General features: G+C 40.6%; 2 protein-coding genes across 4 annotated transcripts in view; one reads left to right on the top strand and one right to left on the bottom strand.

Moving 5' to 3' along the window:
- Window positions 1–26: 26 nt before the first annotated feature.
- Window positions 27–8,240, top strand: FAM162A (family with sequence similarity 162 member A). 2 transcript variants are annotated; one of them, XM_053936609.1, is made up of 5 exons: window positions 27–193; window positions 1,213–1,332; window positions 3,537–3,645; window positions 6,803–6,911; window positions 8,006–8,240. In XM_053936609.1, exons 1-5 carry the CDS (start codon window positions 178–180, stop codon window positions 8,090–8,092), a joined length of 441 nt encoding a protein of 146 aa, XP_053792584.1. In that variant the 5' UTR covers window positions 27–177; the 3' UTR covers window positions 8,093–8,240. The 2 variants fall into 2 exon arrangements, with proteins under 2 accessions (XP_053792584.1, XP_053792585.1); XM_053936610.1 differs by lacking the exon at window positions 27–193 and adding an exon at window positions 471–562.
- The window catches only part of KPNA1 (karyopherin subunit alpha 1), a 58,539-nt gene continuing 45,284 nt past the window's right edge, over window positions 4,686–17,940 (bottom strand). For both annotated transcript variants that reach the window (XM_053936607.1, XM_053936608.1), the window contains exons 12-14: window positions 17,312–17,439; window positions 16,382–16,560; window positions 4,686–15,438 (exon numbers count right to left, since the gene is read on the bottom strand). In XM_053936607.1, the coding sequence (XP_053792582.1) occupies window positions 15,251–15,438; window positions 16,382–16,560; window positions 17,312–17,439 (495 nt within the window). In that variant the 3' untranslated portion in view covers window positions 4,686–15,250. The remainder of the gene's footprint in view (window positions 15,439–16,381; window positions 16,561–17,311; window positions 17,440–17,940) is intronic.

Consider the following 17,940-nt stretch of genomic DNA (forward strand, 5'->3'; position numbering starts at 1 on the left):
GGCCTCGCGGCCCTTTCGCTTCCTGCAGCCGCTGCGAGAGCTCCGGCCGCCCCCAGCGGAGGCGGTGCCGGCCCCGGCGGCCCCGAGCGTCCCGCGGCGCGGCTGCCTCCAATCGCGGGCCCGGGGCGGGGCCCAGCGGTGACATTGAGCTGCGCCCAGCGGGGCCGAGGCAGCGCCATGTGGGGCTGCGCTGGTGAGTGAGGGAGGGAGGGAGGGGGGAAGGGAGTGACCGAGCGAGCGAGCCCCGCGGCCGGGCCGGGGCTGCCGCCGCTGCTTCGCCTCCTCCCCGGGACCCCGAGCGGCCGAGCGCGGAGCGGGGCGGCGCCGGCCGGCGCTGCGGCTGGAGCGAGGCCAAGCCTGGGGGGCCGTGTCTGATGGACTGGCGTCCAAAACAGTGACAGGAGTGGGGCTGGGCCTCGGTTTCTCTAAAGAGTTTGGAAAAGGGCCGGTTTCCTTGGGGGTGTCGCCTGTAAATGTAAATTATTGGTTTTTCAGAGCGGAAGTATATTATTCCTCGAAAGGAAAGGGCCTTAGGAGAGACACCTTCAGACAGTGTAACAAAGTAAAAGAACTCATTTTGTACTTTTTAAAGTGTCCTTTTTGCCTTTCTGAGATAGTTTGGTTGGTTGGAGTTTTTTTCCCGAACTTTTCATTATATTAATTAATGCATTAGAAGCACCTTCTTTAAAGTATGTGTTCGTATATAAGGTGCCCTGGCCTTTTCTAATGTGCTACAAAGTCGTTACCTCTCAGTGCTAAATATTCTGCTTTTTTGACTTGACTCTGTCATGCTTTTGGGATGTGACAAGATTGGTAGAATGCTGGTGTGCAGTCCTTGAAATAGCACCATCCAAAGTGTATCTGAAACATATGTATAGATTAATTCCTGGAAATTGTCATGTGTTTTAGAAATTGCTGGCAGGACATTATCTTGCTTTTCTTTTTTTTTTTTTTAATGGCATTCACATTTTTCTATATAAGATTACTGAGCAAGCTCAAGGCATACCTTATAAGCAAGTTTTAATTTCTTTGGTAGGCTATTACAACTAAATCTGGTACTTCTTGCCTTCATTTGTACCTATTTGTTTTCTTTCTTTTTTTTCTCTTGTGTTAAAAAAAAAAACCCAAGTGCTTCCATTAAAAAGCTAGTTCCCACTTTCTACTGCTCTGAGTTAAATTTGGCCTCTTTGCTTCCTCTGCTTTCTCTTCCAGATAGGGCTGTTAAACTGCTGGGAAGAAATATTCCCTCCGTTCTGAGGATGACCACGGGAGTGGACCCAAAGATAAGCAGAAGGCTGTGCATTAAACCCCAGCAAGACGTTCAGCCAAAGAGTAAGAGTCTTTGATAAAGTCATGGAATGTTTCATGCCATGGAATACTCACATATCCATGCTGCAGCCATCTAAACAGGAATATGGCTGACATAGGTGGTCATATCCCTGATTTTGTGAGAGTTCTGGTCTCTAGACTGAAAAAATGGAGCATTAAATTTGGTAAAGTCTTGTTTTCTAACAAAAAGCCAGGGGTCAATGTTTCCACTTGTGACGGTCACACAGCATTCACTTTGTAGCAGATCACCAGAACCTTATCTAGTGAACACTCCTACACTGAGGCTCCTCAGCTCTGCCCTGGAACTGCTTCTTCAGCCCCACTTGTAAACTGTTCATGTTCAGGAATGTTGTGTGAGATAAAAGGCTTTTGCAGTTTTTCAGAGTGCAGCCAGCTCCAGCTGTTCCAAAAACTGAATGTGCCCTGCAGGGAAGAGTCTGAATTGTTCATGTTTAAGGGTGGAGCTGGTAAGGGAAATCTCAAGCAATTAAACATTTTTTCACTATATATGGGACAGTTTCTGTGCTCCCTGTATCACAGGTTCCTTATGGCCCACCCATGCAGGAGAAAAGGAGCACACAGATGTGAAGCATTTGGCATGACTGTGTTAAAAACATGAATCGGCTGTACTGGGTATGACAAAAGGTCTCCTTAAAAGTGTGATGTCTCCAGCAGGGGCCAGTAAAGGAAGTTCCTTACATTTTTGTAAAGTGGGAGTGGTGACCTACAGCAAGAACCTAAGGAATAGAATAGGAAGAGGGTTCCTCTCTACCACTGCCCCAGAGGTGGCATCTTGGTGTTTAATAGTCCTCACAGGATTTTTTTTTTCCCCAACAAATTTTCCCAGATTCCTGAAGCTGGGTTGGATGTATTTTTAGCATTCACATTCTTAGAGAATGTGAATGATAAAATTCCCTAAGAATTTCCTCTCTAAGAAGAAATTCCTCAGCTAAAGTCTTGTGTTTGTTTTTTAACCCAGTGTGCACTTTTTTATAATCTGATTTTCCTTTATTCAGTACCCTTTCCAAACCAAGACCTCATTAAAACCCACACTCCCAATGTCTCTTACAGTGTTCTCTGCTGGGCTGAAGAGAGCTTCAGTCACTGCTTTTCCAGGCCAAAGGGTCTCAGTCTGTGACACAGTTTCTTACATGGTGACCATTCCATACCTGTGCCTGTTCTATTTCAGCTCCCTCTAAGTATTTCCCATGCTTTTCAAAAAGCTGGAGTGACAGTTTTACACGGAGGCTCAGTAATGCTGTGTTGGTCAGAGTTCCTGATCATTGACAGTTACGCTGTTTTCCTTTCTGTTACTTGCCAGAACCACTGTGGAACCCCAAGGCCTTGCTCAGGCCTAGGTAATGATTTGTAAGTGAGGGCAGAGTCTGTCACTTGTGTGTGAACTGGAATTGCTTCCTGTTTATGGACAAGGGAGTTCCCAGGCCAATTCATTGACTCTGAGTTCTGAAGCCCCATGGCATTTTGGGCTCAGCCCTCTTCTTTATGTTTTTGAATAACCTGGTGATGTCAGCAAACTGTATCCACTCCAGTTCCTAGGTAATTCATGAATCTGTGAGGGAGAACATGGCCATACAGGATACTGCCTATTGTTTAAAAGGAAAAAGCTGTCTATCTTGGCACTTTTTTTCTTAGCTATCAATGCTATGTAATATATGAAAAGCTTCCCGTGTTACATTATGGATATTTTGTTTATGGAGTTAGAAAGACTGACCTGAAAATTATGTGTCCAGTCTTTGCCTACAGTCATCTGTTTATTTTTACCTTCAGATAAAATCTTACACTGCCTGAAAAAGTTAACATTCTGTGATGTTATATTGGCTTTTATTGTTATTGTGCAGCATGTTGGCTTTTCTATAGCTGTTCCATTTGGGGTTTTTTTTAACCTTATTTAAATGAAATAGAAAAACAGTGCTGGAGCACCTTCTACATATTTAGACCTGTAGATGCAGAGGTTTTGAGAAGGATTTGGCTTTCCTTACATGGCTTCAGTTTAATTCATATTTACACATTTGTTAATCTGTGATACAGTTTTCATTCTCTAACCACGTCTAGCAGTCATATTTAGCAATCTGCATTGCTCACCCTAACTGGTTTTGTTACAGCTCTGACCATCCAGCCTCTCTGACTGTTGTTTTTGGTGGTGTTTTTTTGTTTTGTCTTTGTGTGTTTTGTTGGGGGTTTTTTAGGTCGATCTGCTTCGGGAGTGCCTGGATACAAGCCTACACTCTGGGAGAGAAGGTTTTTGTTGTGGGCAGGCCATTTCAAAAAGCCAGAGGATATTCCAGAGACTGTCTCGTAAGTGTCGCTTTTGAAGCTGTAAAAGAGACTTAGTCTATGCAGAAATAAGTTACTTGCATGCATCTCCAGAGTAACTTTTCTAAAAAGGAATGGGTTTGCACAGCTGAAAAACCGTACCCTGCTGTGTTTGGTGTATCATCCTTGTAGATGAAATGACCTCGCAATTCTCTTGTGCTAAGATAATTGATTTTTTGATTTTTTTTTTCCTTTTTTTGAAAAGGGCTGACCAGCATTTATCAGTTGTTTCATTAAAAAACCATGTCAGATCAGTTAATTTTTACTCTTCTCTCACAATTAGAAAGCTTTTTTCAAACATTAGTGTGAGCTTTTTCTAGTGTTTTTCATTATATGTCAGTCTCTTGCAGTGGGAAACTTTCATATACAGCTATAAAATAACTGAAACTCATATAAAGTATTTATTAATGAATACCTAAAGGGCATGGGTCAACTTCCTTTACTGTTGGAATTTAAACCAACAAACAGTGTTAAGGCTCCCTAACTATATATAGTCGAAATTTCCCTGTTCCTGCTGAGTCCAAATGTCAAAAGCTTTGTCCAGTGTGAAAAGTAGAAAATAAAACTGGATGTTCTAGTTTGGACACCAAAAATAAAGATCAAACTTATCAACAATAGACAACTATTAGTTTAAAAAACATTCCTAGTGGTAGTATAGTTATCTTTTAAAACATGCCCGTAATGCTTTTAAATATATGTATTTATTGAAATTAAAAAAAAAAAAACAGTAAATCTTGCACTACTTGAGTAAGAAAATGATGTAGCTGCCCTCTTACATATTTTCTGTTTGTTTGGATGCACCACGTGGGAATTGAAAATCCACCCCTATATTTAAATGTATCACAATGAATGAATTTAGTTAAAAGTGGAATCCTTCCATTTTGTATTGAATCATTTTTCTTAAAACTACATTTGAAATACATACAGGAGTAAATTATTAAAACATAGTATCACTTCTTATATTTTTGCACACCAAACACTTGTCATTAGTGTTTTTAAGAAAACAAGAGTTAGCAGAGTGATTGATTTCAGTAGTTTATTGAAAGGACAAACCAATTTCTGATAAAAGCTGACCATTTCTGCAAGTGCATAGGGAATTCTTTTTATTTAGATAAATAATTCAGCCAAATCTGAGAAGACAGTTGAGAACTATAAAAGCACAAAAACTTGTTTTTTCTGTTCTGAGATTAATTAATTAATCTGAGATTAATTATGTGTTGTAAGGGCTTGTGCTTTAACTCAGTAATCTTGTAAAACGTGGTGAAGCAACCCATTTATTAAACAAATGTTAAACTTAGCCACTGAACTGATTTAAAATGCAAGTTGTGTTTAGATATCTACCTTTTGCTCTTGTAAATTCTTAACACATCTAAGATATTTTCAAAATTAACTAGCAAACTTTTTAAAATCCTACTGCTGTGCATTTCAGCTTAATTGCAGCCTGCACTCAAGGCTTTAACTGCAGATTATTAGCAGAAACAAATAACCTGGATGCTAAAATTAGTTTCATTGTATTCATTGTAGATGGATGTGTTTGTTCCCTATGATCAGAAATCTTGTACGCATATCAATGCTCTGACAAAAACAAGAACAAAACTTCTCAGCTCTCAGGTCCTGTGTGATTTACCATGCTGAATTACCATGGATCCTGAAGTATCTTTTTTTTTTTTTTTTTTCTTCCAAATGTAAGGATCAAAATGTAGTAACAGATTCTATATTCAGTCATGTTTATGTACAGTAATAATTTCCAGTTCCATTAAATCCATTCTCCACATCAGTTTGGGGGTATAAGTAACCTAGTTTGATGCATTTATTCTTTTCATTACACAATGTTGGTGATTTTCCAGTCTTCTAGAATTTTGTCATGTGCCAAATATAATCAGTCAGAGTATCAGCCCTCCTTGAGAAGGGAGTTATCTGCCCTAAATTCTGCAAGGAGAGTTAATATACAAGGTCTTTGGTTGTTGTGGAAAGCACTTCTAAAAAGCATTAATGCTTCACTGGTCCTTCTTCCATTGTTCTCTCTAACACAGACTTAAAACCTGCTGTAACCAAGATGTCATTTGGGTAGAATGACCTTCAGAGTTAACTCAAACAAAAAGATCTTTAGTTTTTACTTTCCACACAGCTGGAAGGTGTCAATAACTGCTACTCTTCTGGTGGAAGACTTCTGGTTTTTAAAAGATAACAGCAGAGTAGGCAACACATTTCCCAAAATGGTGGTATAGCTATTGGTGTGGCTAGCTAAGCCCCCTAAAATTAAAAAAAAAAAAAAATGTAAAGAGTTCCTCTGTCCAGAGCTCATACAAAAGCTTATGATCCTCCACGCCTCCTTAGTTTCTCAGGGAAGCAGATCACTTTAGGACTATTTATTCAAGCAGGAGTGGGGACCACTGGTCTTTTACCAAGCCCTATTCAGAATTTGTGAGTGTTGCATTCAGCAGCCTGTGTGTCACTTATTGCACTTCCAAGTGCAATAGCACTTTGCTGTAGCAGAGGAAGCACCTTGCTGGGAAATAAGACTGCCTCATAAATGAAACCACTGTGAAGTTCGGGCAGAAGACGTTGCAAAGCTGTGCTAATTCTTCCCTCTGCCCAATAAACTCTCAACTGTTAAAACACCATATTTTGGGTTTTACCAGACTTCTGCTATTGGGAGAAAAATGCATGTTTTACTATGTTAAATACATAACAATTACAATACAGATGAGTTTTTCCTGACTTTGCAGATATTGGAAGGTGGTAGTGAGCACAGACGGAGCTGACAGTAAGAAAAATATGGTATTGGTTAAACCATTCCTCTCTTTTTCCTGTTCTTTCCATAATGAGCGTACACACTTAAATCCTGCAGCCTTCCTCCTTTGCATTGCAGTCAAGTGGTCTGCAAAGGCACTATTTTAACAGTAGAGTAAGCCAAGTTTAAAAAGTTTTGCTTGTTTCCAGCTTTGAGAGGAATGCATGTTACCAAGTATCTCCCAATGTAGTTAGGAATCAGCCTTTCCTGTTCTTGTAGAACGTTTTTGTGCAAAGAGCCAAATGCTGTTAGCCCAAGACAGCGCACTAGGAGAAATTAAATAATTAGCCAAGTGAATTATTTTGGGTCTCTGATAATGAGTCTGTTCTTTTACTCTTTCTTGAGGCTTGAAACAGTGAGAGCAGCAGAGACCACCCTGCGTATCAAGTTCAGCTATGTCATGATTGCCTTGACAATAGTGGGATGCATCACCATGGTGATCAGAGGGAAGCAGGTAAGCACAGAATTTGGGCTGATGAGAGCAAATAAACCTTCATTTAAACTTCTTAGTTCCTCTATGGATTTTTAGTACTGTCTTGCTTTGAGGATTTGGTGTTTTGTTTGGTTTGGGGTTTTTTTGTCATTTTATCACTGAACAAAATTTTAACAACTCCTTCTGGTTCCCCAGAAGTGACACTCATTGACTAATTCTCATCAGAAAAGGATGATGTCACCTTTAAGATGCTTCCTTAAAAAAAAAAAAAACAAACAAAAACCCCTGAGCTTACAGCATCTGTGTGGCAGAAGAACCTTATTTGTTATGCTGCCTCTCTTCTGATGACAACGTTCAGGTCTGGTTTCTATGGACTACTGTGTTCTAGAGAAACCTTAAAAGTAGTGACAATCTTAACCCCAGCACAGTGAGCTACTGAGTGTCACCTGACATTTCCATCAGGATCTGTCTATTACAATGAAAAGGATGCAGCTCTCTGAAATGAAACAGTGGAAGGATTTTTCCTGGTTTTAATAGCAGAGATCAAACACTGATGATTCCCAGAGCATTTTCCTCTGTACTGGAGAAGTATGAATGCAAATACCAGGAAGAGAGGACAGCTACTTTGGAATCCTTCTTTTCAAAGCAGCTGGAATTATTTATGTTTCCTGAGATGAGCTCAGTTGGCCAGAGAATGGTGCTAATAAAGCCAAGGTTACAAGTTTGATCCCGCAGTGGGCCATTCACTGAAGAGTTGGAATTGATAATCCATGTGGTCTCTTCCATCTCAAAATATTCTGTGAGTCTGTGATAATGTTTAACTTTTGATTTGTTTCTCTGTCTTGTGAAAATCAGATCAGTATTAAATACTGACCAGAAGCACAGAATGTATCTGCTAGTGCCTCGAAAAAGGAGTTTAATTTTTTCCCAGAGAAGTAATTACTTTCAGCCAAAATAATCTCTCAATATTTTATTTTAACCCTCTTGGCTTCCTGGCCTTAAAGTTGTGACAGATCTGCCTTGGTAAGGACAGGTCAGGTATTTTGTAAGTTATTGACTTAAGTTTCAACTTCATGGTCCTTCAGGTGATTACTGATGATCTTATTACATTGTAGGGTATGAAAAGACATGAATCTCTTACGAACATAAACTTGGAGAAGAAAGCCCAGTGGAAAGCGGAAGGTGCATCTGCTAAACCATAGAGGAGGAAAAGAAGAGATCAAGGACTGGGGTAGAAAAACACTGACAGGAAGATATCATCATATCTTTCCTGTTTGTTAAGTTCTGTACACTCAGGTTCAAGAAAGAATGAATATGCTATCCTGTAATTAATAAAAGCAGAAATACCTATTTTCTTTTCCTTATAACTGCCCCTTTCTTCCAAACTCTTTTTTTCATGGTTAGTGGGACAGGACACATGAGCACAGTGGAGGAGAAATGTAATTGTTTCACATGTGCTGTGCACCAGAGCATCTTTTAAAGTACTGCAGGACCTACACCTGAATTCTTGGTACCAATCCCCTGCATGAAGTCTCATGTTCTTACTTACCACTTACAGGAAGGTAACTGTAACACGAAAGAAGGGTCCATTTGGTTTCCACTTGTACATCCATGCTTGTAGAAAAAACAAAAACCTTCACTAGCCAGCCATCCACTATCACTGACTATTTCAGGTCAGCAAAAATGGAACTGTATTTATTCTGTATTGGTACTGGCTACTTCAAGTAATCCACATGTTCTTATGCAAGACAGAAAATTATTAAGGCAGCCCTTGAGCCTAAAGTTACTGTCTAACCTGCATTAACATCAGCAAAATTATCCTAAGGTATTAGAAAGCCTAATTCCCTGGTCTAGGTCCTGTTATTCTGTCTGCATTTGTTTAAGGGAGGGATAGCTTCCTGTGAAGAACTGCCTATCTTCAAGAAAATGAGGAAGGAGATGAAGAGTGAAATAGCATTCCAGAGAACCATGTGTTGCAGCTGACATCTAAGAGTGGTCCCAGCAGAGCTGGCAGTGAGATGAGAGAGAGAACATCCCAGCTGAGGGAACAGAGATTACTATTTTCAGGAATACTGAGCAACTGCTTCAACCTGTACTGTCAGATTTACCAGAGACACACGAGTATGAGAAAGTCAATAAGGCATCCCTGCTCTCTGGTACTAAGCTCTTTCTTTATGAATCTCATTTAGATTTATGTGTATTTTGCTCTTTTAAATTACTAGACCCACCTAGAGATCACCTGCCTCAAGAGTACTATTACTGGCATTGAGCCCAGTCACGCACTATTCACGTTAAAGAGCCCACAACAACCAGGGGAAGTATTTTCCTTCCTCCTTTCACTTAATCTGTAAGGAAATGTAGATTGGAAGTGTCAGGACTGCTCAAAATGTTGCTGCTCAGCACTGCCCTCCTGACTGGCCCTGGGGACTCCAAAACCACAAGAGACATATCAGCTTAACAAAATTAGTTTGTGAACTTTCTCAGAGATAGAGGGAGATGATTTTTGTTGTACCACTAAAAATTAGCAGTATTGCTGAATAATCAAAAGCCCTACAAAAATGCAGGGCAAATCTTCACTAGTTGCTGCAGTTCCATCAATGAATTGCATTTCTGAGTACCACAGTGAGATGTAACCCATCAGACAAGCTGTGTAGTCAATTCCACCACAGAAGTCACAACCTTCAGGTGATAACAATGACCTGTCGTCAGATTCTCTGGATGGAAGCTATCATAAGTACACTGTCAATCAAGCAGAGCAGGATTGCACAGATTTGTCCACTTAATTAGCACTGAATGCAAACCATGTTTAATTTCACTGCAGGTATGTGAACAGATTTTTCATGAAAATTCTGGTTCTTGGCCACACCAGTAGGCACACAGGTGGGAACCAAACAAAACCTTGCCCAATTACATGCCTGTGGTAATGTATGTACTAAATGACACCAAAAAAGAGAACATGCATTTCAGGTTTCTGTGAAGAAAAAGCTTGTGATTTATCCTTGGGAATGGCAAAGCTTAAAACTGTGCATCTCAAAAATACCACCCTTTCAACACACCTCTGAGTGCACTCTGTGAACAGCACTGGCAGGTTCCTCTCCTAGTTTTGGCAATAAAACTGTTTGGACTCACCTAGCTGGTATAATATTTCAAATGAAAATATGCAAAACACCACTTCAAAAGCAATACTTCAGAGCAGCAACAGTAACCAGTTTTTCATTTTACTTAAATTTCTATAAGCTTTATGCAATTTATTCAAAAACTGAAGTCTGGTCCAGTGGTTTGACAAAAGCTCCACATATCCTTCTGCCACCCTGGTATCTCCATTTCAGAATCTGGCATAAAGACTCCACATCACTGCCCAACTTTGTGTTTTCTTTCAGCTTCTCCATAGGCTCAAGTCTCAAACCAAAGCCCAAGACAATGGGCTTTGTGTGGTCTCCAGCTCGCTCCCAGCCACTGTACTGTTTTCTCTGCAATAGCTGGGTACTATAAAATGATGTAGATCTTTCTCAGTAAGGCAGTGAAAGGAACCACCTCTTTCCCGGTGCGATGGTTTCCAAGAAGCACTTCTAAACGCAGACAGTGGTTACAAAACCAGCACATGTTTCTGGCTGAAGCAGCCAGTCCAGCTGACTGGAGAACTTAACACCCCTCAGATCACTGAGAGCTCACAGCTTCAGCCCAAAGCCTTTCAACAGTGCACAATGGAAGGAACATACTAAGCCTGAAATGGTACCTCATTTTCTTTCTTCCCTTTGGCTTGGTCTGAAACACCATTCCCATTTATCCAGAACAGTCCAGTTTATCAATCCTATACTATGTGCCTTATTACTGTACCTGGTCCAGAGGCAACTGAAGTTTCCCAATGCAGCAATCACCTGACAACTCCAACACTGCATCAGTGGAACGTGCAAGAGCCACAGCAGGACACGGCCATAGCAGCACACAAAGAAGTCTCACTTACTTTTCTAAGACTCAGGCACCTGAAGAAACACCTTCAAGTCTAACACCTTCAAGAGTACCAGTGGTGTGTTGTGGCAATTTTCAGAAGCAAAAAAAAAAAAAAAAAAAATCACACTGGAAGAGATGGGGATTTACTGTAAGCTGGCATAGAGATCAAAGTGTAGAGAGCTAAGACAGCTGTTGTGGAAGTCCCCAAAGAAGCAGAGAAGTGTATTGCCAGGAGCACTGTCACATGTAGGACCATGTGGTGCAAACTAGTTCTTCAATAGTCTTGGGTGCTGACAGTAAAAAAAAAAGCAGGTCCAAGAACATGTAGGTCCAGGGTCATTGCCTTCCTCCCTTCTTCTAACATTAGGCAAAGGGTCTTAAACCACCTGTATTTGGTTGGCATCAAGGAGCAAACAGGAATTTAGGAACAGGCTGAAGTCTCTAGGCAGCAGTTCCCTCAAATGATAGTGTGATACCCTTACCAGGAAGTGCTGGCCCTGACTTAGTTACTGAGCTTTCAGTAACCTGCTCCATCATCCTTTGTACCCTCCTGAATCCAAGACACTGACCTTGCCTACCATTTTCCACTGAGAACTTTACCAACAGAAAGAATGATGGTTCCTGTTTGCTGCCCAAACAAAACAGTAACTTTAATGGCATTACAGATCTGTGTGCTGTACTGCTAGATAGCAATTCCAGGCAGTCCTGCATCTTCCTTTCTCTAACACCCAGTTTAAAACAGACATTGTTAAAATCTCAGTGCAGTTTTTCCACCTCATTCCTGATGTTTCAAAAAAAAACTCAATAAATTCTCATTACCAGCCTGTGGGGCTTTTGGAAGACGCTTAGATCGGATCTCCACAAGCAGATAGAAACCAATGCGTGTATTTTAATTTTGAAGAAAACATGAGACACTTTTCTACCATTACATGCTGCCTGACAGAGCTAAGAGAAGAACACAAGAACTCCAACAGCTCCCCCACCTACCCTCTACATGAGACCATGCTGCCTCTTATTTAGACAAAAACCAACAACAGATCAATCAAAACACAGTGTGACCTTCAGAAAAGTGGCAGCTAGAGGTGTTCTCTGAGATGGTCCCTATCTGAGCACATCCTTCAGGAGAGCAGAGAATACTGGTTTCAGTGCTTCTAGCACGGGGGACAGCCACACAGAACTGTGTTAGGAAGCAGTGTTCAAGCAATATGATATAATGATCCTCATACTTTCACTGGCACTTTTCCTCCAAAACAGAGTCCTTCATCTGTGGCATGAATGTTACTTACTAGATGGGTAAAGTTACACTACATGTTTGGCTCTGTTAGAATGCAAGTAGTTTACTTGCCCTTGGCTTACCAAGTAATTCTGGTCAGTCTGTATCAGTGAGCTTTTCCTTTTATAACTCACAAGTCTGATCTCCCTTCTGTACCCATTTAATTTGCAGCCTTTGTTAGAAGTAGATTTTGTTTCTTTTCAACCTATTAATAAGGCTAAGTAAAGCAACGCCAAGAACTGGTTGCTGGAAGATCCTGATGGAAATACACTCAATTAAGCACCATTTAAAATTACATTGAGACCTATGAATTAGCCACATTTTAATCCATTTAATGTGTGCCATGTTGATTCTTGTATTGGTGTGGTTTTTGCTCAAAATATTATGCAGTCAAATGCCTTACACAGTCTAAGTATTTAGGATAACAGTATTACCTGCATCAACCAGGCCTGTCACTTCAAACAAACATACCAAGTTTAAAGATTTATACTTATCTGCTCTGAATTCACATATCCACGGCAAAAGTAACAAATACTGGCCAGGCTCCTTACACAGGAAGGCACACCAGTCAGCTTAAATGGACTCTTTTTTAATTCACTCATTTAGAGGCAACTGTCATTACTTTCTTGGGGGGCAGGGGAGGGAAACGCCAATGCACCACATTGTTTTCACTAGCCTGGAAGAGAAAACACTTATATATATATAGATATATAGGTATGTATATATATACACACACACTTTATGCGTGTGTATATATATATGTGTGTGTGTGTATATATGTATATATACACGCCAGTGTATATATACACAGAATATACATATATGAATATACAGAATATATGCACACACACTTTGCTCAGATTTGTTTACAAAATATGTAGCATTTTTATACCATCCAATAAGAGGTACATGGTTTTAAACAAATCTTATAGAAATGACATGTTATTGGAAATTTACACGTAAAAAAATCCAGCACAAAAAAATCCAAAAGCTAAAACAAGATTTTGCTACTAATCAGTGCTTCTATCACCCTTCAAGAAAAGAGAAACACAGTTATTTATATGTGATGTAAAGGCAACATTGAGGGTTTTTTTTTTCTTTTTTAAATTAACCACCAAATTTAACCCCCTAAAATTACAAAGAATTGAAGTCCATTTACAGATCAAGTGCAGTAAACTAAATGTTCCTTCAGCACAAAGCAGCACTAGAGAAAATAACTGGGAGAAGGAAAGTGGAGGCCAACTGGCTTAGCTAGGGAGGCAGCAGGTGGCTTCTGCAGTGGCCACACAGGTCAGAGTCTCCATCCTGAAGCAGAGACAGAAGACTTTATTTAAATAATGGTCACACAGAGCTGATGTTCAGGCCTTTGCCTAGCTTCTTTCAGCAGTATGACAAATGACTTATATGTTTTTATAACTCTGTATCCAATGGGCTGGTTTTGCTTTTGCAGTGGCTTATCACTGAGAGGAGTCATGAGGATCTTGAAGACAGTTCTGCCACAAACATTTACCACAGGTACATGACGCTGCAGTTGCCAGTGGCGATTCTGAAATGTTTACACTGGACAAATGTGTGTTCCAAGCATCCAAAATGGCTTGAAAGAACATAGCCCGATGCAGGGGGCAGTGGACGGCCTAGGGAATCCATTGCATTCTCTGAAATGGAACTGCCACTTTCAATCAGGCAGCATCTCCCCAGATGTTAAGTTTGGTGTCAGTGTCAGCTGAACTCAGTGAGGAGTGGCTGGCCTTTGCATCAGAGGTCTGTGATCCAAGCAGGTTGCAGAGCCAAGAACATGCTGCTAGCAGAAGGGCAGTCTCCAGCTGCACGTGGCAGCTGCTATGCAGTCAACGATGCCTTACAGATGTCACCTGGAGGAACCATGTGTTCCATGCTAATTCACCTGAAATCTCATCAACAGTGAAAGGGGAAAGTGAAATGAGAAGGCCAGATGGATACAGATGTAATAGTACTATCCTGCGAATGTAGTGTCATTTCAGTTAAATAAGGGCCTTGACCAGAAGGACTATATTCCATCAGGTGAGTTGGAGAGGAAGCTCTTGTCTCATGAAAATGAAAAGGAGATCTAACACTCCGTGTGCCAAGTTTTACAAATGAAGATTTCTGTATTCAGAAGTTAACTTTTCAGAAGACAAATCTGTTCAAGTCACGCTGTGTAAAAATGTAAAGAGGCAGACAGGAACTTTTCAGACATAACTAGAATACTGGGGACCAGACTGGAGCATGGAGCCAGAAAGGGCTTGATCTTTAAGGAAGGCCCAGCTGGATCATACTGTGCTGGCAAGCAGAAGTGGGGGCAGTTTCTCCATTCTAGAAGCTCTTTTGGAAAGTCATTTCTGGGGAGGTGTTACAAGTGACCTATTCACAGGTTCTTTTTTAGTGGATGGAGAGAAAAAACTGGGAAGGTATACAAATCTCCACTCCAGTGGTCTGCAATCCAACTTGGGAGATGTTCTCAGTGTTGAGATGGGGCCAGATGTGTTCAGTATTCCTAAGAACCACAGAACATGTCCATTGCAGCCTGTTGTTGCAGGGGAAAGAGAACTTACTCCATTGTTTGTAACATGTTCCTCATGCCAATAACCCCAGCTGGCACATACAGCAAGGTAGATGCATTGCGTGTGAAGGTTTAACGCATCTCTCGCAGCTGTCCAAAGAGGCATCCAGGGAAGAACGTGAGGGATGAATTCAGCTACGTTCTCAGAAAGGCTGAATGCCTCCCTGGACTGCAGGCACACTCTGCAGCAAATACAAGAGAAAGGCAGCCTTCTCTTGGATGCCAGGAGTAGGGGGCCAAGTGGAGGAGAGATTATTTTCCTGTAATAGGAACAGGGAATATCTCAAAGTATAGAAAGGTGCCTCAACTCCACAAAGATGACAGTGGAGAGATTCAGAATCTAAAGGAGAAGGGTGATTCTGGCGACCCCTTGCCAAGGAGGGGGCATCCTGCCACAGAGAGCCAAAAGTTTTCCAGACGTATGTAAGAGCATGTGCACAAGGCAAGCGAATGAGCGCAAACAGGGTTATGGAAAACATTGAGAGAATCACTCCACGGGTGGCTTGTGGCTCAACAACAGGATTGGCTAGGTAGAGGAGCACACAGCACAGGGGCACCTCAAAGCTGGAAGCCTTCCATGGGAGCCTCACACTGCTGGAAGATGTATTGTTGCTGGTTGAGATCCACTTGTGGGGCAATGCTGCTGTCTTCATCCTCTGTTCCAAAGTAGTGCTCAATCAGATCAAAGGCCTTCTGATAAATCTCTTGATTCTCATGGCTCTGCAGGAATTCAATCTTGTCTAGGCCTGCAGAGAAAAGCAGTACATAAAAGTTACAGCTCAGTCAAAGGATATGACCATGATAATTTTCAGTCTCTTCCATTATTCTCTCCCACCTTCAGAAAGAACAGGCCCCTCTATGGAGACCTGCATCCAACTTGTACTCACCAGAACCAAGGAAAGCCAGTTTGAACTACAGAGATCTCTGTAACTGTGTTATGTGTTCCATATTTTCTGTCTGCCTTTACCCTTTCACTCAAAAATTAAATCAACAAGCTTGAATGGGTAAAGAACAAGGCCTCAAACTCAAAGACTTTTTCTGAAGAGACTTTTAGGATCGTGTTTTCTAAAAGTGTGTTCACAGTGCTTTCTTTATGAAGACAGTGACTACAGAATCACCTACGTGTAAGCTGAAATAGACTTCTGATAATCATCTAGACCAACCTGCAGCCCATCCCAGCAGTACTAACCAACACCAGATAAGATCTGATGTGTCTGGACAAGTATTCCAAACTTCCAAGGATGGAGACTCCATTTCCTAACCTGTATAATAATACATATGTATACAATGCAGTTAAACTCAGGCAATCAGTTTTTGGGCAGGCATTAAAGCACATGGGCAAACTCAAGCCATGAAGTCAGATACAAAGGAAAATAAACCAGCAAGGAATGATGCCGTAATGAAATCCAAGTGTTAGCCATTCTAATAAATCTCTACTGCTGGGAATTGTAGTGGTTTTCTTGTTAACACCTTTTACTCTGTATGATCAAGAAAAGAAGATCTGCACGTTCTGTCTCCAATCTATACACAGACAAAGATAATACAGACGATGGAGTACTCTGGAGACTTATCAAATAACAGGTTATTTTCAGTAACAGTGATAAGGGAACAGAACTGGGCCTGCTGAGACTCCAGTGAGTTTGTGACCATTTCTGTATCCTCTGATTTCCCCAGGTGTTTTGCTCATACCATATGCTTCTTCAATAAGAGCACAGTAAGGATTAATGCCAGTGCCGCTGCGTTTGGATTCTTGCTCTCCAAGCCTCAGGATGTTCTCCAGCCCATTCAGTGCTACTTGCACAATCTTGGAATCCATTACTGTAAGGAGGTCACAGAGTGGTTTGATACATCCCAGTTCTACTAAATACCTGAAAAATATCACATGGAACCCAGTAAATTGTCTGCAAAATTATAATTGGTGTAGCCATTTAAGCGCTTAGTATGAAAGTCAAGCAAATCAAAACAATCAGATAAAGTACCAACTTGACTGGAAGAAATAAGCGAAATTAAAGACATCTATTTCTATCCAGTCAATTCTGCTGAAACAATGACAATACCTTTAAAATAATTTCTCTGTCTCACTCTCTCCATATAGCTATGAAATAATAACTTATTTTTTGTACCATAAACTGTATATTTCTATAATGGTAATTTATAAATATTTTCTATAAAAAGCAATTATATTAATTTAACATGCTTGTAAAGTATTTTTTTCATTTTTCATTATGCAAAACTGCATATAAGCATAATGTACAGGTATAAGCTAAACAAGAGAAACAATGCACGTGATGCCATTGTCCAAGGGGCTGAGCTATTCCTCTCCAGACTGTTACTGCACTCTGTTATACTCTACACCCCTCAGAAGTAGTTTAAAAGCTGCATTTAGGTTTTTTTTACATAAGACAAATGGTTCAATTATGTAAATAAGTATTACAGCTGAAATACTTTTATGATTTCTCCCTGAAGGAATGAAAGGCTCATTCATAACAGGGACGTGGTCTCTCTGGATGCAGCACTGAAATCATAGTGAAAGCTTTTTCAGTTTCTAGGCTGATAGTTTGGTTTTTTTACACAAACTAACTCAGTCTATTGCATCAAAAAATTTAAACTGTTTCATACTTGATCTGTTCAGCAGAGCCTCCCGATGTCGCATTTGTGATTGCCCAAGCAGCTTCCTTCCTTGTCCGAAACTCAGCCGTTTGCAAAATATTTATAAGAGCTGGGAAGATATGGGCGTCTATGACTGTCTGCAAAAGCAAATTATATGACAGGGTCATAATAAAATTAGAAATAACTCCTTTGCCCTCAGTTAATGTCCATGCCCAGCATAACACATTAAACAATGAAATGTCACTTTATCAAACATCAAAACTGATAAATAAGTTTTCAGCTTTACATTCAAAACCTTAGTTATTGCTGTGGTCTGTTCTTACTCTAAATGAATTCAAAACACATTCAGACTCAAGTGACTGCCCTATCTAATGAGTTACTTAATCACACCCTGACAGCAAAAGAATGCCATAGTTCCCTTATTTTTCCAGGTAGTAAACCTCTCAGCTATTAAGTCAGTAAACCATTAAGTCATTAAGATCCCCTAAACTCAATAGGCCTGTATGCCATAATACATTTCCAGTGCACAAGACAACAGAGCAAAGCTGTTCATGTAAGAACTCAAAACAAGCAACCACCTGATGGAAAGACAAAGCACTGATACTTTGGCAGTAGGGTTCTCTGCTTAGCTCAACAAA

This window comes from Vidua chalybeata, chromosome 2 (genome assembly GCF_026979565.1).
Source record: "Vidua chalybeata isolate OUT-0048 chromosome 2, bVidCha1 merged haplotype, whole genome shotgun sequence".
Taxonomy (NCBI): domain Eukaryota; kingdom Metazoa; phylum Chordata; class Aves; order Passeriformes; family Viduidae; genus Vidua; species Vidua chalybeata.

Excerpts from the sequence above, each read along its gene's own strand:
- FAM162A (XM_053936609.1), top strand. Across the intron at positions 1,333-3,536 it reads GCAAGACGTTCAGCCAAAGA|GTCGATCTGCTTCGGGAGTG; the intron begins GTAAGAGTCTTT and ends GGGGTTTTTTAG. Across the intron at positions 6,912-8,005 it reads TGGTGATCAGAGGGAAGCAG|GGTATGAAAAGACATGAATC; the intron begins GTAAGCACAGAA and ends ATTACATTGTAG.